Source organism: Melanerpes formicivorus, unplaced genomic scaffold (genome assembly GCF_026170545.1).
Source record: "Melanerpes formicivorus ecotype bairdi unplaced genomic scaffold, bMelFor1.0.p_v2 SCAF_16, whole genome shotgun sequence".
Taxonomy (NCBI): domain Eukaryota; kingdom Metazoa; phylum Chordata; class Aves; order Piciformes; family Picidae; genus Melanerpes; species Melanerpes formicivorus.
Window position 1 is genome coordinate 15,064,364 of NW_027142368.1, and position 14,742 is coordinate 15,079,105.

General features: G+C 59.5%; 1 protein-coding gene across 2 annotated transcripts; it reads left to right on the forward strand.

Moving 5' to 3' along the window:
* Nucleotides 1-395: 395 nt before the first annotated feature.
* On the forward strand, nt 396-13,285 carry IFITM10 (interferon induced transmembrane protein 10). 2 transcript variants are annotated; one of them, XM_068148335.1, is made up of 3 exons: nt 396-625; nt 2,028-2,442; nt 12,281-13,285. In XM_068148335.1, exons 1-3 carry the CDS (start codon nt 513-515, stop codon nt 12,428-12,430), a joined length of 678 nt encoding a protein of 225 aa, XP_068004436.1. In that variant the 5' UTR covers nt 396-512; the 3' UTR covers nt 12,431-13,285. The 2 variants fall into 2 exon arrangements, with proteins under 2 accessions (XP_068004436.1, XP_068004437.1); XM_068148336.1 differs by lacking the exon at nt 396-625 and adding an exon at nt 626-693.
* Nucleotides 13,286-14,742: the final 1,457 nt, after the last annotated feature.

Sequence of the window (14,742 nt, forward strand, 5' to 3'; positions counted from 1 at the left end):
CTCCCCTGCCCGCCCCGGGCTGCGCTGAGCGCCGGCAGGATTTATCACCCTCCCCCCCAGGGGGGTCTCTCTCTTTCCATTCATCCCCCCACAACCACAGCACTTCTGGTCCCCACAGCACTGTGTCACCACCACCTCCCCTTGTCCCAGCTGTCCCCACACACTCCTGCCACCACACTTGGCTTAGGTTTTCACTCAGGCCCGTGGGAGCAAAGCCACAACCAGAGCTGCTGCCAGTCCCCACTGCAAAGATCTCTGTGGGTGATGCTGGGCAGACAGGGGCTGAGCATCCCCTCCAGATGGCCGAGGCCCAGGGGATGTCTTATCTCCAGCGAGGTGCTACCAGGATGCTCCAAGCAGGAGGTGACGTCCCCGTGGGGGGGGACAGGAGGAGAAGGGCTGAGGCACGGAGGAGCTCTCCTGCGTGGAGTATGCTTGGAGGAGAGGAAGGGGGGGGGGGGGCCTGCAGGTTGACCTCCCCATCCCCAAGGCCCTTTGACCACCCTTAGCCCATGGGTGCCCCCCCGCCCTCCTCCCTCCCCTCCTCCCGCAACTCCAGCGCCGAGGAAGCCGAGCCGGAGGCAGTGCTGAGCCGGATATGCAGCGACTCCCCGCAGCCCTCCTTGTGAGTATCCCCGGCTCCTCCTGATGCCTTCGGAGGAGACGGATGGACGGACAGACGGGCAGCCTGAGGTGGACTGGTCTCTCTTATTTGCAAAGCTGGGGTGGGAGTTGGGGGGGGGGGGGGGCGGGGAGGAACCTCTTCCCAAATCCCCTTCCCTATCCTCTGTCTTCATCCTCCTCCTCCTCCTCTTTCTCCTCCTCCTCCTCTCCGGCCACGGTATGATCTCCGGGGGTCCTTTCTAGCCCCCCACCATGCTGGGATTTTGGGATCCTGTGATATTACCCTCCCCCCCCCCCCAAAAAAAAAAAATGTAATAAATAAAGGGAGATGGGGGTGGGAACCTGCTGGCAGGTGGAAGAGGAATCAGGAAATGCAATCCCATCTGGAATCCCGCAGGGATGAGGACTCAGCCCCCGAAACATAATATCCTCCCCACAAAATAACCCCTCCGCCAGCGGGGAGGGAGGGGAGGCAAGGGGCAGGGCTGCTCTGCCGCACCGGGAGACCCCCTTGCATCCCGGAGTGGGACAGAAAGCAGAAGCGCCCCCAGCCCCCCCCCCCCCCCCCCCCCCCCCCGCCTCCAGACAGACGGATAGACCGACTGACAGACAGACAGGCGGGGAGGGCTGCGGTTGGGGGGGGGGGTGTGTGCAGCGGGGCTGGCTGAAACTACCCTGGAGCACCCCCCTCCCCCAAACCCCCCCCCCCCGCCACCTCCCCGCGCCCCAACCCCCCAGCTCCTCCCGAGTGTTTCTTTCTGCTTTCATTTGTTTCTTTCTTCTTGGGCTGGGGATGAGGATGAGGATGAGGATGAGGATGAGGATGAGGATGAGGATGGAGATGGGGATGGGGATGGGGATGGGGGTGTGTGTGTTAATCTATTTCCCCACTCGTGACTTCATCGCGGGTCACGCAGGACAGCGGGCAGCGGAGGGGGGGGACACAAACACACACGACAGGAAGAGGGCGAAAGGGAGGGATGCTTCCCGCTGCCGCCCCTTGCTGCCCGTTACTGCCAGGTCCTGCCCGCCCCTGCCCGCTGCTGCCCGCCCCTGCCCACTCCTTTCCCCCCTGCCCGCCCCTGCCCGCCCCTGCCGGTGCCGGCGGCAGCCCGGGCTCGGCGGTCTCTGGGTGTAGCTCCCTCCTCCTCCCCCTGCCGCCTGCCCTCCTCTCCTCTCCTCCCTCTCTCCTCTGCCCACTCCCCCACTCCTCTCCCCGCTCTCTCCTCTGCCTCCCGGTCCCTCTCTTTCCTGTGTCCCCCCGCATCTTCCCCTTTCCCCCCTTTCTCTTCTCCCTCCTCCCCCACCCCCTCCTCCCCCCAGGCTCTCCAGCCCCTCACCCCCGTTTTTCACGGCGGGGGGTGTGCGTGTTGGTTGTTTGGGGTTTTTTTCCGCTTTGCCAGGGCAGAGCGCGGTGACACCGCGGCAGCCACCACGGAGAGGACACAGGATCCCCCGCTGGGCCCGCCCTGCCCCTTCGAGGGGGTGGCCTGGACGCCGAGACCCCCCCAGGGCCCCCCGCAGGGCTGTTTCGCCTGCATCGCCAAGCCCCCAGCTCTCCGGCAGGCTTCGCCCGTCCTGTCTCCTTCCTCCGCCGTTTATCTCATGGAGAGCAAGAGCTGCAAAGGGGACAGCCTGCGGCCGGCGGTCCCGTGCAAGCACTCGGTGGAGAAGAAGACCATGACCAACCCCACCACCGTCATCGAGATCTACCCCGACACCACCGAGGTGAACGACTACTATCTCTGGTCCATCTTCAACTTCGTATACCTCAACTTCTGCTGCCTCGGCTTCATCGCCTTGGCCTATTCCTTGAAAGTGAGTGCTGGGGGGGAAGGGGTGGCAGGGCAGCTGGGGGGTCGTGCCTGACGGCAGTGCAGGTCTCTGCCACCCAGAGGGAGAGGTTTCAGACGCTGAAGGGTCAGGCTGGCAGAGCCGAGGTGTGTTTGGGGGCCGCGGGGGGCGATGTTGCATGGGGGGTGGGGAGAGGCGCTTTGACTCCCTGTGGGACCCTCGGAGCCTCCTCTGGGCCACGGTGGCTTGGTGCCAGGCAGGCAGCATGAGGCTGGCTTGGCTCATGCTGCACCTGCAGGCACCCCAGCCCTCGGTCCCTTCTTCAGCATCCTTCTGTCCCTTAGAGATCATCAGGATGGGATCCAGCAGTGCTGGGTGGTCAGGCAGAAGCAGGAGAAAGCAGCAGGCCAGGAGCAGCCAGCAGCTGGTGGGGGAGAGGCTGCCAAGGGGCAAGGCAACCCTGCCCCTTTCCTTCTTGCCTTCTCAATGATTAAAACTGGTGGCCAGCTCCCCCTCCAAGTCCTATAAATCCCAAGGCAAGCCCCAGAGACCTGCCAGCACCATGGGAACAAGCCCTGGCTAGCCAAGGAGGTGGCTGAGAGTGCAGGGGGGCTTCACCTCACTCAGCATCAGGGCTGGGGGGACAGAGAGATGTGTGGATGGAAAGGGCAACAGTGTGAAGCACAGCCCGTGGTGGGCATGGAGAGGGTGACAGCATGGAGCACTGCCCACGGTGGGCATGGAGAGGGCAGTGGTGTGGAGCACTGCCCACGGTGGGCATGGAGAGGGCAACGGCATGGAAAAGCACACATGGTGGGGATGAGAGGGTGACAGTGTTGAGCACAGCCCATAATGAGGATGGCAGTGATGATGTGGAGCACAGCCCTTGTTGGGGATTGAGAGTGTGTTGGCAAGGAAAACAACCCCTAGTGGGGATGAGAGCGTGACAGTGTGGAGAACAACCCATGGTGGGGATGGAGAGGGTGACAGTGTGGGGAACAACCCATGGTGGGGATGGAGAGGGTGACAGTGTGGGGAACAACCCATGGTGGGGATGGAGAGGGTGAGAGCATGAAGCACTGCCCGCGGCGGCAATGGGAGAGGGCAGTGGTGTGGAGCACAGCCCATGGTGGAGATGGGACCAGGTTACAGGCAGCAGCTGCAGGGGCCAGCAGCCCCTCAGCAGCTGCCAGGAGAGAGGGGCCTGGGCTGCCCTCCCCATCCCTGCCTGCCGGATGTAAGCCAAGCGAAAGGCTGCGCGGAGAGCCCGGGGCGGCGGGGCGGCCCGGCAGGAGGAGCCGGCTGATTCGCTTTGGCAGGCAGCGTTTAGAGGAAGGCCAGGGCAGGATGAGCTTCGTCACAGCAGCAGATCGATTAACCCCTGTCAGCTCCCGCGCTGGCCTGCCAGTGCCCAGCGCTGCAAGGAGCCTGCTCCCCAGCCAGCAGGAAGGCAAAGGGACGTGGCCATGGCACCTGTGCCCTGGGCTCGCCCAGCACTGCCAGCGTGGTGCCTGCCACCCTTTTCCCTTCCCCTGAGCGCCTCTTACCATCCCTGGAATCATGCTGGGACTCAGTGTCACCATGGGCAGAGGCAGGCAGCAGCAGCAGCCTGACACAAGTGGGAGGGGGGTCCATTAACACCCCCCCACTCTATCGGGCAGTGAGGGAAGGATCTGATTTCCTCCTTGGCTTTCTGTCTTTGCTCATCTGAATTTGCCCTCAACAATCAGAGTCTTTCCTGTGCAAGAGGCACAGCCACAGCAGGCTGAGGAAGGGTGCCACGACCCCAGGATGTGGTGGGAGCTAGAGTGGGTACCTGGGGAGTTGTGGTCCCTCAGCTGCTGGGGGCAGGACCAGTCTGATCCATCCCCAGGGGACAGGATGCAGCAGGACCTGCCACCGACAAGGGCCCTTCACTATCCTTGATGACACAAGGTAGAAGGGAAGGGCAAAGCCCAGAAGTAACCTGGGGCTGGAGCCTCACATGGGCTACAAAGGTCTGGAGAACATCAGTGTGAAGGCAGTGGTGAGGGAAGGGAGTTTGGTCCAGATCAGAGAAAGGAAGCCAGAAAAGGGCTGTCAGAACCCAGCCCTTGCTGGTGGACTGCAGAGGCAGTAACTGATCTGGTGTAATGGTGATACCCAAAGTGATGTGGAGCTGAGCAGGTAGAAATGACCATGCTCTGGTCTTGGAGCTGCCAGCCAGTGGGCTGTGACTCTGTGACAGGGTGAGAAGAGAAACCAAATGTCCCTCAGAGGTACAGGACAGGGCTACCAAGTGGTCAAAGGGATGGCAAGTGCCCTCCCAGGCTGCTGTTGGGATGGGTGCTGGGGCTTTAGCAAAAGGTCTGTGCTGGGATGTTGAGAAAGAGGAGCTCCTTCCCCACTCATAGCTACTGCAGAGACCTTCACAGCATCCCAGGCAGGCTGAATGTTAGGGTTGGTCTCAGCTCTTAGAGCCAACACAGCTTTTCCCCAAAAGTTCAGAGAGAGCAGGAGCAGGGAATGCCCTGGGGACAGATGTCCCTTTGAACAGACTCCTCTTGCACCTCTGCAATTAAATCCAAGGACAACTCAGCAGCAGATGCTCAAGCCCCAGCCCTTCCAGGATGCCTGTGCTCTGCACCAAGCAAGGTGCTGTGGTAGGGAGGGGAGCAGCACCTTCCCCTCCCTGAGCTCATTCTGGGACTTCTGTGGCAAGTGGAGGTACAGACTCCCTGGCTGAAGGGCCACCAGTGCACTGGTGACATTCAAGGTTCCTGTGTTATGGGTTCTGCATTTCCTTTCATTAACTGAGACATCTGGCAACACCAGGAACCACTGCCCTCAGCAGCAGCAGCAGGATTTTCACTACCCTGCCATAAACATCATCTGCAGCATCTTAGGCTGCACCCCAGGTCCTGAGTTCAGTTTTGGGCCCCTCACTGCAAGAAAGAAGGAGAAGAAGGTCCAGAGAAGGGCAACAAGGCTGGGGAAGGGTCTGGAGAACAGGGCTGGTGAGAAGCAGATAAGGGACCTGGGGTGGTTTGCCCTGGAGAAAAGGAGGCTGAGGGCAGACCTCATTGCCCTCCACAGCTCCCTGAAAGGAGGCTGGAGCCAGGTGATTGTTGGTGAGAAAAGGAGGCTGAGGGCAGACCTCATTGCCCTCCACAGCTCCCTGAAAGGAGGCTGGAGCCAGGTGATTGTTGGTCTCTTCTCCCTAGTGACAACCAACAGGAGGAGAGGAAATGGCCTCAAGTTGCACCAGGGGAGGTTTAGCTTGGGCAAGAGGAACAATTTCTCTCCTGAAAGGCTTGTCAAGGGCTAGAAGAGGCTGTACAGGGTGGTGGAGTCACCATCCCTGGTCACCATGCAGATGTGGTGCTTGGGGTGGGCTTGGCAGAGTAAGGTTAGTGGTTGGACTTGATGACTCATGGATTCACACAAAGATCCTCTAGTTCCAACCCCTGCCATGGACAGGGACATCTTCCACCAGCCCAGGCTGCCCAAGGCCTCATCCATGACCTTAAAGGAATTTGCCACCCTAAATGACTCTCTGGTTCTACCTGCCTGGCTCTTTGCATGTGAGCTACAGTCTCCTAGACTCCTTCCTGCAGGCAAATGCCATTTCATGGGCATGTGGTGGGTTAAAATTCCTCCCCTCCAGGGCATTAACTTTGCCAGACCAGCTCAGCTGGAAGCAAATGAAAGCTGTGCTGACAAGCAAAGCTACAACCTGCAATGAAATGCAAGGACCACCCAAACCCCCACCCCAGCACCTAAGGACTTGTGCTCTGATTCAAAGGAACACACAGAGTCAGGTGAGGGCAGGGAGTGTGGCACCCAAGCCAAGTGCTCTGTGTGACAGCCACCCAGCCAAGCTGTCTGAGGGACAGCACAGCACAGCTCAGCTCTATTTACACCCAGAGCAGGCCAGATCCTCTCCAGGAGCTGCTTGCTGGGCTGCAACCAGTGGCAGCACCACCCCATGTGTCCCTCCAGGGGTTATTTCTAGCACCTCAAGCTTCCCAAGGTCAGAGCACAAACAGCTCCCTGGGAGTGTGTGCTGGTGCTGGGGAAGAAGAGCTCGACAGCAGGGCCAGGGAAGTTAGGAACCCTAAAGTAACCTTAACCCCAGCCTAGCACAGATGTGAGGGCTAACACCCACAGATGTGAGGGCTAACACCCACAGATGTCAGGGCTGCCCCAAGAGCAGCACTTTGGGGTCAGTTTGGTTTGATCAGGACCAAATGCCTGACATTTGGCAGCTTCCTCTCTGCCTCTTCCCCAGCTCCAAGTGGTAATAAATGGTACAGAATTAACCAGCTTGGAGAAGACCTTTGAGCTCATGGAGTCCAACCCAGCACCCAGCACCATCTGATCCACTGAACCTTGGCACTGAGATGCATCAGGGCTCAGTGGCAAGAGATCTCTCTTCAAGCTTTAGGAGGTCCTTCTGTGGAGACCACCAGGGCTGGCCAAGTCCTCCTCAGTGCTCATTGTGCTCATGAAGCAGTAGATCAGAGGGGCTGGGGGCTGAGACAAGCCATGGTACCAGTATCTGGATATCTCTTTGGGGTTGCATGGAGTTGCAGATGGCAAGAAGTCCCTCTGTGAGCCTGTGGGGCTGCTCACAGAGCTTCTTCTGCCCCTTGAGGCCACCAAAATATGAGGTGTGACAGCACTCCAGGAGCTCTCCTGGCTGTGTTCTGCCCAGCCCTTAGCAAGCAGCTCCAGGCATGGTTGGTTGTCTCCCCCTCTCACCACTTGTTGATCTTCCTCCTTTGGAGTGGAAGCTGAGCAGCACAAACCCATGGCTGTTTATTAACCCCATGAAGCTGCTCCTGACCTCTCAGGCAGGCCCTCAGCCCACTTTTCAGGGGGGGCAATGGTTTGTGGAGATGGGAGGCATGCAGGGGTGACAGCCCCGGGATGCCAGGGTGGAGGAACTGGAGAGCTCTTGACCAATTTCCAGAGCAAACAAATCCAAGGATCCTCTCCAGAGCTCCTTGTGTGCAGGGATGGAGAGGCCTGCACAGAAGCAGGTTTGCATCCAGCCAGCTGGGAGCTGCGTGCTGGGAGCTGGGCTGCCTTAAATGCAGCCTCCTTAGGCTGCTCAGCACCAAACCATCAGTGCCCTCCTCCATGCTGAGGCAGCACTTTGTCCTCTGGCTCCCAAGAAAGAGGGAAGCCAAGTCCCAGGACAGAGAGAGGGGAAGTGGCTGCTTGGGAAAAGACTAGAGAAGAAGTGAGGTGGTGCACTTGGAGGGGAAGCTGAGGGCAAAACCCCAAGGAGAGGAAGGGCAGGGAATGGTGGTCAGAAGGAGGAGAGAAAGAGCCCTTTGGGAGCTGGCATGCTGGAGATGTTGGAGGACAGGTTGAGCTGGAGATAGTGGAGGACAAGGTGAGATGCAGAGAGAGGAGGACAAGGTGAGATGCAGAGAGTGGAGGACAAGGTGGCCTGGAGATAGTAAAGGACAGGCTGAGATGGAAATAATGGAGGCCATGGTAAACTGGAGATGGTGAAGGACAAGGACAGCAGCAGGGAGGTGCCTGGCAAGCAGGGATGAGGGAAAGACCACCACTACCTTTTGCTGGTGGGAGAGGGGAGGAGAGAGGCTGGCACAACACAAGCAAGCTGTGTTTCATGGAGGGCCAGGCATGGAGGAAGAGAGGAGCTGTGTAAGCTGCCAAGCTGGAGCAGAGGTGAGCTCTGTGCTCTGTGGGATCTCCAAAGGGGCCACCACACAGTGCCTTGGGGTGCCTGGGGAAACACCACAGGTAGCAGACGTAGTGATCCTCACACAGGGGTCACCTCAGTGCAAAGCAGGGCCAAAAATCTCCCTCAGGTTTTAGAGAAGGTGAAAAAGGTCAAAGTGATGATGAGAAAAGGGTCTGTGATTGAGGGAACACCACAGCTGGGGCTGGGAGGGCTTCAGACTTTTGACCTTGGGGGCCTGTCCCTCAGGCTGCTTCATGTCTTTGGCTGTGGAAGGCAGCAGCTTCAAGGGCTCCTGGTAGCTCATGCAGCAGCTGCCAGCAGCTGATGGCAATGGTGACCACAGGAGCATGAAAATAGGAAAGGCTGAGGCTGGGCTGTGAGACAGACACCAGCATCTCCTTAAGGACAAAGCAGGGAAGGAGCTTCTCTGCTCTCCAGGAGAGCTCCTCCTCCAGAGCCCAGCCTGGATGCTGCAGCAGGACATTGGAGCAGGACATCTGAAAGCACCTGGGGGTGCAAGGCTGGGTGGGAGGAGGTGAGGTCACCCTGGGTAGATGTGGGAAGCTGGGGCCCTGGCACTTGTCTGGCACTCCAGGCTCCCTGTTGCTGTAAATGATGATGGACAATAAGAGAGGATCTGCATGAGGGTGGCCACAGAGGCTGTAGGGTGGGCAGGAGGAGAGGAAGGGCACCAAGGGCTCAGAGAGGATGAGGGATCCAGGTGACCAAGGCCAAAGAGGCTGGAGAAGAGCTAGGGAAGGGAAAGGGCAGGGGACTGCTGGAGGTGGAGGTACCATGGCACCATTTGTTTCCACTTCTGCTACTTCATTGTCATGATCTTAGAGGTCTTTTCCAATCAAAACAACTCTGACCCTATGATCCTGTTTGGGCTGCTGGAGATGGGGGCTGTGGGCAGCCTCAGGAGCAGGTGGGTGTACCCAGCTAGAGGGACAGGGAGAGGAGGCACCTGGGTGCCCTTTGGCAGGAGTCAGAGCTGGCTGTCAAACCACCATTTGGGCCCAGAGAGCAGGGAAAGAGAAGGGGTGGGAAGGACAAAAGGAAAAAGGATCTGGGAGGAAATGGTGACACTGGGGAGGGCACAGCCCCGGGTGCCCCTTGCCAGAGATGCTCAGCAGCAGCAGCAGGGGCTGGAGCAGGGCCAAAGGCAGAGGCAGGGGAAGTGAAGGACAGGCACTGCTGAAGCACAGCGTGGGAAAGAGCCAAGGCACCACCAGGGTGAACTGGTGTCAGGTGAGAGAGGCTGCTGGGACAGGCCTGGGCAGGGAAATCAAGGCAGGAAGGTGCCCTAGGGACAGGTGGAGTGGAAGAGAGCTCCTGGGGCAGAGAGAATGTGGCCCCCACAAAGGCAAAGCAAGAGGCTGGGCTGTGGGAGGCTTGCAGAGCTCGGCGTGCCAGCCGTGCCAGCCGTGCCAGCCTGCTGGAGGAGCCTCTGCCTGCCTGGCAAACACAGGCAGCCAGCTCTGGCTTGCCTGTGGCAGAGCAGCCTCTCCCAGTCACAACTGGGTTGTAATGGAGGAGGAGGCAAAGGGCACTTGCTTTGCACAGGGTTTGCCTCCGGCAGCCCTGCTGCTGAGAAGAGGAAATTGCTGGAGAGCTTCAAAGAACCTGCCCGGGGCAGCAGGAGACCTTCCTGGCCTGAAGCCAGTGCTCCTGGGGCTCTGGGTGCAGGGACCTCCACCTGCTCGCTGGGGGGTGGGTGAGGAAGTGCTGGGGTTTGGGGCAGGATACTAAACCCCTCCAAGGTGAGTCGTGCCAGGCAGGCAGCTGGCACCAAGAGGCTGTGAGCTCCCGGGGTGCCAGTGTGCTGCCTGCCCAGAGGTCATCTCCCCTCCTGGGAGCTCCAGCCATAGGTGGTGTGTGACTGTCCCCTCTCCCTGCTCTCAGGAGGATGCCCTGCAGCTGCCAAGCACCCAGCAGTGGTGATGGGTGGGTGGTCCCAGCTCCAGCTGGGCACAGCAGAGGCTGAGGGCACGGCGGCACCGCAGGGCTTACTACGAGGAGGAAAACAGAGCTCTTGTTCTGGCCCCTGTGCCTGCTGGTGCCAGCTCCTCTGAGCCTCCTGCCAGCAGCAGCCTCCCCAGCCGTGGCCCAGGATGAAGGAAGAGCAGGGGGTGCTTGTGCAGAGAGGTCCTCACTGCTGTAACTGTGGTTGAGGGTCTGAGATGTGGATTTGGAGGCTCCAAGGACCAGCGTGGCTCAGGGGGAAGGAGGGGTTCAGCAACCCTTCCCTCTATCCAGCACGTGGCAGAAGGCTCTCAGGATGGCCCTGCTGGGTGAGCACTGCAGGAGGGAGAGAAAAAAGGCCTCCAAGATGTGATCTGAATGCATCACAGAGGCTTCTTGCAAAGCTCCTGGTCGGTAGAAGTCTGTCAGTGTTCCTAGGTAGGATTCTGAGGCTGCTCTTCACAGCCTGACCCCAATCCTAGCATCAAGTCAGCCAGGTCCTGGCAGGGCTCACAATGCCAGCAGCAAAGGACCCTGACCCCATGGCTGTTACCCTCTGGCCACAAAGTGGGCAGTGAAGCTGGCACAGGTACCCCATGCCAAGCCCTGGCTGGGGAGGGGCAAGGGAAGAGGGCTAAAGTCTCCTGCTCCTTCCTCCCACATCCTCGTGTCTCCAGCTGCCCGACTCTGCAGGGTACTGGCTGGAGGGACAGGCTGGGGACAGGGACACAGCCCTGTGAGGGAGGGCTGGAGCCTGACCCCTTACCTGCTGGACTTGAGCCGCAGAGCTGCTGCTGGCAGGCAGTGCCCTCAGCTGCCTGGCGCTGCCATCGCTGCCTGCTAGTGTTATTCACTGCCTGGAGATGCCATCTGCTGCCTGGTAGTGCCAGCCTTGCCCGGAGTGCCATCGCTGCCCTGCAGTGCCATCTGCTGCCTGGCGATGCCACGGCTGCCTGCTGGCGGTATTTGCTGCCCGGAGACGCCACCTGCTGCCCGCTAGTGCCATGTGCCGGCTGTGCCATCCCCTGCCCCCGCTGCCACTCCTGACTGCGGCGGCACTGCTGCCTTGCTGTGCCATCCACTGCCTCTTAGTGCCGGCCCTGCTGCTTTGTGGCGTCCCGGCTGTGCCACCTGCTGCCTTGCACTGTGATTGCTGTCTGGCTGTGCCCTGCACTGCGTGGCACTGCCTGGTATTGCCATCCTGGCTTGCTAGTGCCACTGCTGCCTGGCTGTGCCATCTGCTTGCCTGGCAATGCCATCACTGCCTGCTAGTGGCATTGCTGCCTGGCAGTGCCACCCACCACCCTGGAATGCCGTTGCTACCTGCCAGTGGCATCACTGTCTGGCTGTGGCCCCCACTTGCCTGGTAATGCCATCACTGCCTGCTAGTGCCATTGCTGCCTGGCAGTGCCATCTGCTGACTATTTGTGCCAGCCACTGCCTGCTGGTGCCATCACTGCCTGGCAGTGCCATGCAGCCTGGAGGAGGTGGGCTCAGGCCAGTGACAGGGACAGCAGTGCACCAACCCTGCCCCCAGGAGCAGCCCAGGGAAAGCCTCAGCCTGCAGGAGGACAACCAAGAGAGCCCAGGGTGCTGTCAGGGCTGAGGACTGCTGGTGGCAGGGACACCAGAGGAGCTGCAGAGACCTGCAAAAGGATCTCATCAACCCAAGGCTGCTTAATATGCTGGAGGCTCAGCACAGCCCAGGAGCTGCAGTGGGAGGCTGTGCCAGGTTTCACCTGCTCCCCGCCAGCCTCGCTCGCAGGCTGGGCAAGCCAAAGCCTGGCACTGCAGGGCCGGGGGGCTGCAGCGCTCTGGGAGGGGTGCTGGCAGGCATGGGGTGCACAATGGCACCTTAGCTCCCTCAGGCTTTCTCCACAGACCACAGAGACCTGGTTTGTGACAGCAATGGGGCAGTCTTCCAGGTCATCTCCACTCCCGGGGGCTTCCAGCCTGCAGGTTGGACACCGCTCGGCCCCACAGGCTCAACCCACAGCACAGCTCGGGTGCAAACTTCATCTCAGGGTGCCTCATGCCTCCCCCCTCAGACAGCCAGATGCAAAGAGACAGAGCCCAGCCCTCAGCTGGGCTGCAGAGGGACCTTGGAGGCGTGCTGTGTTTCGTGGGTGCTGCTGGGAGCACCTCCTCAGGATTTCATCTGAACAGCTTTGGGGTTTGGGTTTGTTTTGCCCTCAGGTCCGGGATAAGAAGCTCCTCAACGACTTAAACGGAGCAGTTGAAGATGCCAAGACAGCCAGGCTTTTTAACATCACCAGCTCAGCCCTTGCCACCTTCTGCATCATCCTCATCTTCATCTTCCTGCGGTATCCCCTCACTGACTACTAGAGGGAGGCCAACAGCAGCAGCGGCCGCAGCCCGAATGCCTCTACGCCAGAAGTGTCTGCAGTGGTCTCTTTGGAGCAAGGATGCAAAAAACACAACCCACAAACCCACAAACAGAGAGAGAGAAACCAAACCCACAACCAACACTCCACCCTGATGGCAAAAACAAACAAAAGAGGCCCAAACAAACAAACAAAAACCCCACAAAAAAACCCAACCAACCAACCAAGACCCCCAACACACACAGACACACAGACACACAGACACACAGAGCCAATTGAGACATCAACACCAATGAAATGGATTTATTAGCCCAGCTGAGCGTCCCCAAGCAGGGTGTGAACTGCTGTGGGAAAGGGTCTGGCCTCTTGCACCTGCACAGGGAGGCAAAACAGAGCAAGGAAGATTGGTTTGGTGGCCAACAAGCCGTGTGAGGAGGGTGTGCAGAGCCCCCGAGCCCTGCACGCCTCCTGACAGCCTGGGGAGCGCTGGGCTCCTTGCTGAGTGATGGATGGGGGACCCCAGCAGGGCTGGCTCACAACATATCAGGTGTGTGCTGGGTTCCCCCACCGCCCCCAGGTGTGTGGGGAGGTGGTGGTGGGGGGGAGGAGGTCTCTTTTCTTTTTCTTCTCTTGAATTTCATCCGGTGGTTCAAACACATCCCAGCCCCCAGAGAGTGCAAGGGGTGCCCCAAAGCCTCCAGAGAAACCCCACAGTGTGGATGGGCAGGCTTCTCCTCGGGCTCTCCTGGCAATGCTGAGAAGGAAGGCACCTTCTGGAGACCTTGCCTAAGCCCCCCTCAACCGAGTGCTACTGTCTTTCTGTAAGCAGTCAATAAAAGATACCTCTGATACCTGCTGCTGCTGCTGCTGTTCCTTCCAGAGCAGGGCCAGGCTCCTGATCCCTGTGGGCTGGCAGGAGAAAATGGTAATGTCACCAGCAGCTGCTTGGCAGAGATTGAGAGCAGGAGCGAGGGATGCTGCTGCGGGTCAGGGCTGCGAGGAGGAGGATGCAGCTCCGGATGGAAGAGCAGAGACCTCAGCGCCGGCGGATCGGTGGCAAGCAGGCAAAGGCAGCCCAGTGGGCAGCTCTCCCCCTCTTCCCCTGCCAGGACCAGCCTTGAAGGTAGAGATAAATGGCCACAGTCAGAACCTGCTGCTTCTGCAGCTCTTCCTGGCATTGTTGCCAAGGGCCAGGGTTTGGAGCCGCTGAGCTCAGAGCTCTTCCCAGAGCTCTGCCTGCAGAGCTGCAAATCATCATGCCCTGACTTGGGAGCACCACAGATGAATGGCAGCACCAGGACTAGAAGACAGCTTTCCAACCTCTCTGATCCTTCCTCTCATCTCATGTGCTGCAGCTGCCTCATCTTCTGGCCAAGGGAGACCGGTGGCTGGAGACCAGCCGTGGAACCAGGAGGAGGTCAGCAAAGTCAAGGTGCAGCAGGAGGTGGAGAGTGCAGCCAGGCCGTGCTGGGGCACCTCATCCTCTGCTCAGGGTGTGGTTAAAGTGGTCTCTGAGGGTTGTGCTGTAGTTTGCTCTGGGGACAGACCATGAAGGTGCTTCCCTGGAAGATGTCACCACCTTCCTGCTCAGGCCTCCACACCTTAGCCCCAGCCTGAGCTTCCTTTATGGGGGAAGCCGTGGGCAGAAGGAGCTGCAGTCCTACCTGCTCCCCACTCTCTGGAGGGCATTCCCACACCAGACCAGATCAGGGGGTCTGGTTTGCACTGAAGTTTCCACTGGCAGCACAGTACATGCTGTCCTGGGAAGGCTCTCAGCCATAAACTGCTCTATGATCACTCAGCCAGAGGTCAAGACTCTTCCCAACCTCTCTCAGTTCCCTGAAGCAAGATCTGAGGGGTCACAGCCACCAGGTTTCCATCCTAACATGTCTAGGGGCTGTCTGCAGTCCTTGTCCCTGGCAGAGGCAAGAGGTGGCCTGTCATGGTGCCTTCAGAGAGGGTGCAGCCAAAGTGACTCACCTTGCAGCCACCCTGAACAGGCACCTGGTAATTGGAGCAAATTAAAGCCCACTGACACGGGGCTAGTTCAGGCAAGGCCTGGACTAGTCACCCCAAAATCCTCTGAGGGTTAGGAGGAGCACAGAGGTGAGGTTGCATCACCTTTTCTTCCAAGCCCTGCACCTGCACTGAGCTCACATTGGCCATTCCCAAGGTCTTGGCTCAAAGTCCACCAGTGAGCATTTGCAGCCCAGAGAGCCAATCCCAGCCTGGGCTGCAGCAAGAGAAGCAGAGCCAGCAGGGGCAGGGAGGGGATTCTCCCCCTCTGCTCTGCTCTGGAGAGACCACAGCTGG